The 9,184-nt window shown below is 32.7% G+C and overlaps 1 protein-coding gene across 2 annotated transcripts; it reads left to right on the forward strand.

The window, feature by feature from the left end:
- The first annotated feature begins 174 nt into the window (after positions 1-174).
- On the forward strand, positions 175-7,651 carry LOC140753359 (sorting nexin-29). Of its 2 annotated transcripts, none has more exons than XM_073087913.1 (11): positions 175-341; positions 1,382-1,548; positions 2,041-2,168; positions 2,570-2,711; positions 3,100-3,203; positions 3,277-4,009; positions 4,086-4,224; positions 4,609-4,785; positions 5,105-5,245; positions 6,197-6,324; positions 6,975-7,651. In XM_073087913.1, exons 1-11 carry the CDS (start codon positions 198-200, stop codon positions 7,063-7,065), a joined length of 2,094 nt encoding a protein of 697 aa, XP_072944014.1. In that variant the 5' UTR covers positions 175-197; the 3' UTR covers positions 7,066-7,651. The 2 variants fall into 2 exon arrangements, with proteins under 2 accessions (XP_072944014.1, XP_072944015.1); XM_073087914.1 differs by having other exon boundaries at positions 4,101-4,224; positions 6,975-7,650.
- The last annotated feature ends 1,533 nt before the right edge of the window (positions 7,652-9,184 follow it).

Consider the following 9,184-nt stretch of genomic DNA (forward strand, 5'->3'; position numbering starts at 1 on the left):
TACATTGCTATTTATAGACTTAGAATTTTATTTTAATAATTTTCAGAAAGGCTTTAAATATTTTAAATATTTTTTTGTTAATCAATAAGTTATCTCTGAACGCAGCCATACATTAACACTTTATGGAATGTCCCTAAGTCGATGTCTCTTTATTGACATTGACTTTGACATTTGTCAGTATTGTACCATTGTATTGTATGATTCAAGACTGTATTTTATGTGCAAAAATAAATAAACAGATAATCTACGGCTATACTACTATTTCGCAGCTCCCTGATAGTGGAAATAAAAATGTTTACATAAAACTTAAATCATTTTCGAATTCAAACATTATAATGATGGTAAGTGTCTATGTAACTCTTTCGATGTACAATTGGCTGCGAGGTCATAATTATACCAAATAAATAACAATTATTTACCTATCTGAAATAGCATATATTTAATTAAAAATAGGACTTGTATCATGTACAATATTTGTAATTTTAGATGGCTTATTTTATTTATAGTTTTCTTGTATATTTTGTAAATAAGTCCAGCTTATTTTATAGTTTATTTTATTACTTAATATTTCATATATTTACTAACTATAATTGTAAATAAACATAATATTGTAAAGGGAAAAAAAATTGTAACAATTATATTTTGGTATTTAATAGTTTTTGATTAACTAAAGACAAAATATGTTAATAGTCCTATCATCAAACAAATGACATGATCAATAAGAGAAAAGTAAACTATATCAAGATAATTACTAGATGTCGTCCAAAAATATTTTAAATAGATATCCCAACTTTTTTACTCACACAAAGAAAATGTACACACATACCATTTCAGATGCCTTAAGGAAGCACTTCATGGTATTTTTTTCTTATACTAGTCTACATAAAGTACACCAAAATTAATAGTAATAAGATATCCTTCCCATATTTCTTTAATACTATTCATACCTGTCATATGTTTTAAGTATAATTTTCAAATACTCTTATCTGGAGTTTTTTTTTCTTTTATAATATAGGTGTAGGAGACGAGCATAGCATGCAGTCCACCTGACGGTAAGTGGCTACTGCCGCGCATGGACTTCTGTAATCAATCCCAGATAGGATTAGATATTCATACCTGAGGTCGGCCACAAATGCGCCGCTACCCTTAAGGACTAAGCTGGAACGCCTCGGAAATGTCTGTCTCCCTTACCACAACCTTCAAATCGGAACACAGCAACGCCTAACACTGCTGTTATTAGGTAGAAATAGGTGTGGCGGTGGTGCCGCCGGAGTCGAACCACAAAGGGTTCTATCACCTTCAAATTCTATTAAAGCAAAGTAAAGTCAGTTTATATCTAGTTATCGCTAAACCGCTAGTCCACCTATATCTGCATTTTCAGAACAATAAGATATTGAACACTCTGGCAAGTGCAATAGATAACAAAGAGGAGATAAAGAAGAGGACAGAAAATGGCAAAGTGGTCCTCAGAGATTTGCTCACTTGTGTGGAAAATTGCCAAAATCGCTTTGGGGGCAAATCTGAACTAGCCACAGAAGATGACATAAGGTTTGTTAAATAATCCCCTGATTTTCGGTAGAACTTTCTTTATATTACACTTCAATAATAATAATAATAATTTTCTGATTCAAATTTACAGTGGTGTTTCAGGTCTGAAATTATATTAAATAAAGCAATATCAGCCATATCATATAGCCATACTAATAATCAATATCAGTACTTTGTGGACCATATACTTTCATTATGACATATTATTTTCTATTAAGGGAAACTTTGAGAAGGGTGTGATAACAGTATGCAGTCAAACTTAATTTGGAATAATAAATAAATAATTTAATTAAGAATCACTGAAAAAGTGATTGATTCTTAATTTATTTCACGATTACTTGTTTATGTCTAATGGCTCCATTGAGGCTACAAGCCATAGCATCAAGATTTTAATATCCTGTATTGCAAAAAAAATGAATATTATCTTATCTTATTTATTTCTTTATACACATATTTATATGTATTGCTCTATCTTAAATTAAATATTTTCAGGATTGCACATTTATGTGAAAAATGGGAAAAAGTGCTAAGCCATGGAATTAAATCAAATTTATCAAATTCAACTATCCAGAGCTTTGTGTCAGCTGGTTTAAACTTTACTTTCAATATCATTAATGTTGGTTAGTAAATAATTTACTTTCTTATTACAAAATTATTTTAAATAATGACAATGTAACATAGGAAGACAATCCAATATTTTATTTTGACTCTGTTTCTATGATTCTGATCCTTTTGATTGGACTAGACAGCAGGTCTCCATGAACTGCCTTAACAACTTAATATCATATGGGCTGTATACTTATTTGCTTTTCCTATAATTCATTCAATAGATTTTGTAATCTGCAGATGGTAAGTCTATCTTGATGGGGCACCATCAAGGTAGACTATCAAGGTAGGTCGGCAGACCATGCTCCATTTCGAAGTACTTTATCAAATTATTATCATCAAATAAATATACTTGCAATATATTACTTATTGGATAGTGGTGGTATATTTGTTTTAAATGATTGCATTTTTGCAGGTAATTCTCTATGGAGTTATAGTTGTCTACATCTAACAAAACATGAAAAGGAGAGATTCAAAATACTATCCAATATCAACACCCCATTGGGATATTTCAGAGCATTTCTACGAGCCGCTTTGAATGAGAGGTCATTGGAAAGGTAATATATGTAATATGTATCTTTTTCCTCTTAAATATCAACAATAATTATTATAGAAAACAAGTCCAAGCTAGTGGAATCCTCTGTGGTTAGTTTCTGGCACCACCACCACCTATTTCTATTCCATCTATTTCTGTCTAATAACAGGAAGTGTTAAGTGGGTAGAGGCGCATATGTCTTCACCTTTTCTTACCTGGGGTTGATCACAGGTGTCCATGAGCTGCTTACCATCAGGTGGACTGCATGCTCGCATACTACTCCTATATTACATTATTATAATTAGATTATACAAAATGTGACCGTTTTCTGTATCTTTAAAATTACATGACACTTTTTTAGTAATTGTAATTTACATTTTACTACATATAAATATATTATAAATGTCCAGGTATTTACAAAGCTGGATAGGCCATGGCCTACTTGCAGAATATTATGAAGAGGGTGCTATAGTCAAAAGCACAGAAGCCAATCTGCTGCCTAGTGTAGCTGCAGGTAATAATTTTTTTAAAAATAATTGCACATACAGACATGAAGATCAATGTACTAATTATTTACAATGTTTCAGGCCTATCGTCTGTTTTGTTCGCGTTATCTATCGACAGAGCCGAGTTGAATGAATCACAACAAGCCATTCAAGCTCAGAAAGCAGAGCATGTTATCCCGCTGCCTAGACCAATAAAATCATCGGGTAATCTAAAACGCAAACCGTTGCGACAAGTCATATCTTTTGACAAAGAGGAACAAAAAAATCAAAAAAATATTCCAAAGGATACTGCAGCTCATAATTCAGTGGAGTCGTCTTGGTACAGTGCGCCGCCCACTTGTCTGAATTCTCCCGACCCTAAAGTAACTCCTTTACCTGTTTCCGTCAGTGAACCCACAAGCTCCGACTATAAAAACAGTATACGGCATTTCTTTCCTGACAGTGTTAAAGGAATTGAGAGCCCACTACAAATTCTCTCCAAGCTTTCAGAGAGTGCTAAGGAAATATTTTCTAGTTCAAGTAGTATAGATAGGAATAATGTTGTTAAGGATGATGCGTCAGATTTAAGTGTGAACTACTTGAAAATATATGAAAGTGACAGTGAAGAAGTGGCCGGCAGCATCGATGGAAGCAATTCGTGCTTAGAGTTGTGTTTCACTGAGGACGAGAGTGTTCCTGATGAGAAAACAATGAATTCTATTCTGGAAAGCAGAGAAAAGGAATACATGAATTTACAAATAAAGTACAATGAGTTTGAAATGACAAGCAAAGAAAAAATACATAAGTTAGAAAAAGTTGTACTAGACCTAAGCAAGTATGTATTATATTTTAATTAATAACTTAAAGTTAATGCAGTCTAACATGTCTATATATAAAATTACATTTATAAGCTATTCTTTTCCCAGAGAAAATGACAGATTAAAGGATCAGTTACGAAACTATATGTCAGCTGTAGAAATGGGCATAGCTTTAAAAACTAATAACGGTGAAGAGGAGCAAATAAATCAATACGAAAGGAAGCTTGTTCAGGTAAGCACTAAACCGAGCCATATAGTATTAACGTTTTTTTTACGCAAGCTTTGTAAATGTAAATCAAAATGAAATTAACTATTTTTTTTAATTACAATATGAATATGAGAACGAAGTATTTCAGCTCATCTATATTTTTTCCAAACAGGCCGTCGTGCAAGTCAAAGGCATACAATTTTTTCTAGATACTACTGACCAGTATTTATATATCATAAAATTGTTACCACTATATATTTTTTGTAGACCATACATTTATGGCGCCGTATTTGTACTTATTTTATATGACCAGATGAAATGAAAAACAGAAAAAGGCAAAAATCACTATCTTTCCCTTCTTTTATTATTTTGGATATGGCTTCATGATTTTTTTTTTACATTTTACAGGTAGCTGAAATGCACGCTGAACTTATGGAGTTCAATCAACATTTGCAACGTCGTCTTCAGGATTTGGAAAGTACGTCAGCTATAGAAATTTTAGACTACCCAGAGTCTAATGTAAAAGTCTACATTCCAAGTGCATTCTTAGTTGGCAAGAAAACACAATCATATCATGTTTATCAGGTCAGTAGTGTGTAAGAGTAACTTCATAACATAGGACATTATCTCACTGTGTCAAGATCAACCCATCTCTGTCCCACTTCAGTGACGAAGTGAGACGGGCTTAGATCATAGTCCTTTACATTGCCCTAGAGAACTGCAAATTGGTTGAGTCCAGAATTGGAAAATTAGTCAAAAATTCAGTAACTTCACACAAATATAATTTGTTTTCATAACTTAATATGCATCTGATTTGAGTACTTAACATATTCTCCGACTGCTCGCATATTATTATTTACGCGTATTTTCCTTGACCATTAGATAATTTAATTAATGTTTTCAGGTGTTTTTGAAAGTAGGCCAAGAAGAATGGAATGTGTATCATAGATATGCAAAGTTTTATGAATTGCATATGCAGCTAAAGAAATGCCACCCTGATATAGCAAGTTATAAATTTCCACCAAAGAAAGCTTTACGGAAACGAGTATGTATTTATTAGCTCTAGTAAATATATAGAATCTTTTCAATGTATGAAGAAAACTTCTTAAATATACTTTATTTATTTTCGAAATTTACTTAAATATACTTTATTTTAGATTTGGAAAGACACTTAGATAAAGCCATGAACTATAAAAAGTGAAGTTAATATGGGTTTAAATACTCTTTAAGCCTTAAATTTCATAAGCACTTTTACCTTCATAGATCGTTTTATATTGTAGATGAGTATTTTTGATAATGCATCCCTTAAAGATACGTTGGAAATCCTTACATATATTTAAATATAAGTAGCGAAGATAAATGCAGTCCATAGACATTTGTAATAAAAACCCATGTAATTATTTAGTCTTACTTGAGGCTGGCCGCAGTAACCGTCCCTACCCCTGAGGAAATAGTTTGGCATCTTTCATATAAGTGTCTTTACCTTGCCACTCTTCGAACTAGACGCAGCAATGCTAAAGATAGCTGTTATAACGCAATTCCACAATTGAAAATAAAAGAAGAAAAATACTGTAAATTCGTCTTCGAAGGGAGCAATTTACTTGTGTATAGATAAATAATAATGACGTGCCGAGTCGGCCATTTTTGGTATTCGAGTACTTTAGTACTCATATAAAAAAGAATCAAGTCCGTACTCGAGTACACAGTATTCACAATGTACTCGAGTTCGCATGAAATATTCGAGTACTTTTTACCACACAGTCCAATATCACGAAGACCAAAAAAAAGGGCACTCACTAGTTGTTACTTCCACAATTCGTACTGTATTCACTCGTTTGCCTATATAAGATACAAAAGACTAGAGTCAGTGTACCGTCAATACCGTCAGTATTCGAGTATCACTTATACTTACTTAGTACTCGAGTACTGACTCGAGTCGACCTGACTCGGCACATCTCTAAATTAAATAATATTGATGTTGTTTGGTGGTTCCCAGGACGCGGCGGTGGTGGAGCAGCGGCGGCTGGCGCTGCAGGCGTACCTGCGGCACGCGCTGCTGGCGCTGCCCGAGCTGCGCGCCACCACCTCGCGCGCCGCGCTCGTCGCGCTGCTGCCCTTCTTCGGGTATATACACCGACCTTTCTAATAGTGGCGGACCAAGCTTGTCGGCGGCCTGGGGCGGAAATGTTGAGGCCCCCAGTCTAAGAAGTTGTACTAATTCTACCTACCCTGGGGGCCCCTAATGTCTACAAGGGAACTTGTAGATATTAGGGGCCCCCAGGACCGAAGTCCGCCCCTGCCACCCATGCCGCCCTCCAATTATCCGCCAGTGCTAATAGTCCAATATTGCCCTTGTGAGATGTATACTTGTGGCTTGTGTTCTTCTATGTACACAAGAGGATCGAGAACGAATATCAGAAATTTGCTTTTACTCTAATATGTCACTTGATCACAAGCTAAATTTCAGAATTATCAGAAGTGACTATATCTATTCGTGTAAACTCTAAGTTTTACCACCCTACAGAGAAATAAAACGCATAAAGAATGAAAAACGATAACATTTTGTTTCAATTGGTATAATTAAAAAAGTCATTATTTCCGCAACAGTGTTTTGGAGACTACTGGCGGTTTGCGGTATACTAAATGTTCCACACAATTTTGAATAAATATATTAAGCCAACACTCTCAAACAACTCTTAAAAGTGCTACAAAATGAAAAATCTCCCACAATGCCATACACTGCCTACATTTTAATGTTTCAAACATGTTTTCAGAACTTCGTCTACTACAACTGAAAACGGAATTACCAACGTGTTGACCCGTCAGCAATCAAGTGATTCGGTTTCGACGTTCGATGCACTATGATATACGCACTGAAAACTTGAAGGCAGCGCTTCGCGTTCTATACGACCATGGTCCGTTGCTTTATTCTTGTATGTTAAAATATCCATGATTATGATCGCGGAGGCCCCTGCGCCCCCACGATACCCTCTTATAAAGAGGTCAGTTACCATATAATCAATAAGCAAATGACTCTATCGATAATAGAAAATTTTAAGTTTGGATACGAAAACCGACTATTTATTATAAGTTTTACGTTGTAAAATTGTTGTTTGAATATAAGAATAAAATTATACTATAACTATAAATATATATAAAGTATACAGTCATATACCTGATAAATAAAATTAGCATAGTTGTATAGCCGCAAACACTGTTAGATTTACATATTCGTTTATTTTTGAAATTTGGCAGATTCCATTAGAAATTCGTTTTTTAAGCAAGAGAGGACTTTGAAACTTCAAGCAGTAAATATAATAAAATATTGTTCAAAACTGCTTACCATAAAGTACCTTATTTAAAATCCAAAAGTATTTTTGTACATGTAGTATTTAAAATTATTTGTAAAGAAATAAGCTAAAATGATAGTTTTAAAACGTGTTTGCAGCCAGTCGCTTAAAAGTTCCGCCAACCAACCAACGATGGTATGTACCATCACTGGGTCTGCTCAAAGTTAAAGGCATTTTCGTCTGAATTGTAAAACTTCTACCAAGTTTTAGAACAATAAGACAATTATAACAAGGTTACAATCAAAACAAATTCCCTGATACAGTACCTATAGCTTTTGTTATACTTATTTCATGTACATAAGGTGCTCATTTACAAATTGACAGTATACATTCTGATACATTAGATACATACAAAATAATTATTTATATAACTTATATTCAAGCATTAGATATCTTTACCAATTATTTATTTGTATGATGTAGTGATATTAATAATGTCGATAATTTTCAATACAGGTTTATTTAGACATATCTACAGACTGTACATCGACTGTAAAAGTACAAAATACCAAACGCAATAATTATAATAATTCTCAAATTCGTGTTTCAAAATGCATATAATATTACATATATTAGAGTATTTCTCTCAATGCAACAAAAAGTTTACCAATATGTGTTTATACAATAACTTTTTCGTAAATGTATTATACAATACCGAAAATATATGACATTAAAATATGTAATAACAGTTGAAGGAGGATGTTATTCTGAAACAATACACACGAAAACTTATTTCTCTTTTTCTTCTCTTCTATTTTCACTAATTTACTTCTATTTTCTTTTAGTTATCAAAGATTCAACCATGAATTATTTTAATATGTACATCCTTGCAAAATGTATTTGGATATAAAATTATGAAACTGAATATGTTACGAACCAATTGAATATATATTGTAATGAAATGAGTTTATATATACCGTTTATGTATGATAGCATTTACTAAACAATATTAATTCTTAAAATTGAACCATTTGTGTTTTGAATATTTTTAATATTAAAAATTATCTATATCGGCATCTGAATTATGATTGTATGAATATGAATCTGAATGAGAATTCGAGTAAAAATATAGGACTGCGTGCATAAAAAATAATTGTGATAAAACTACTCACAGGTAGGTACCTCTTGGCTCCAATGTATACATACATATATGTGAATAGTAAAGTCCAATTACAAAAATACAGACATCGATTCAAATAAAATGCTATGAATTGTATTACTTATATTGTACGATAGAATAGCTTTGAAAAAGCGTGTATTAGATTCGTAGCAGTTCGATTGTAATAATTTATTAATAAAATAATAAAATATTTGTTTATATATTTATGGTTTCGTTTATTTTAAATCCCTATTATAAAAACGATTATTTAACAAGTCATTTAATTAAAAAATTAAAAAACCGACTGCACTAAAAAGGCTGAAGAAGATAAAAACAGTGAAATAGGCGTTTCATTACTTTTTATCCACAAAGTCAAATACAATGTTTCATAGTAGGTATCTGCTTCAAAAACAAAAGAGGTTCAAAAAATATTATCCTATTTTATCCTCATAGTGCTCATTTACGCTATATAAAGAACCTATGTATACAATTCCAGCATGCTAAAGTTCAGCGGTTTCCCTTTGCGTTGATCTCT

The sequence above is a fragment of the Epargyreus clarus genome, unplaced genomic scaffold, assembly GCF_041222505.1.
Source record: "Epargyreus clarus isolate Ecla_fem2 unplaced genomic scaffold, WU_Ecla_fem_2.2 ptg000026l, whole genome shotgun sequence".
Taxonomy (NCBI): Eukaryota; Metazoa; Arthropoda; class Insecta; order Lepidoptera; family Hesperiidae; genus Epargyreus; species Epargyreus clarus.

Coding starts and splice junctions, on each gene's coding strand:
- LOC140753359 (XM_073087913.1), top strand. CDS start 198: ATGATTCAAGACTGTATTTTATGTGCAAAAATAAATAAACAGATAATC. Junction 3,204..3,276: donor GCTGCCTAGTGTAGCTGCAG/GTAATAATTTTT, acceptor ACAATGTTTCAG/GCCTATCGTCTGTTTTGTTC. Junction 6,325..6,974: donor GCGCTGCTGCCCTTCTTCGG/GTATATACACCG, acceptor ACATGTTTTCAG/AACTTCGTCTACTACAACTG.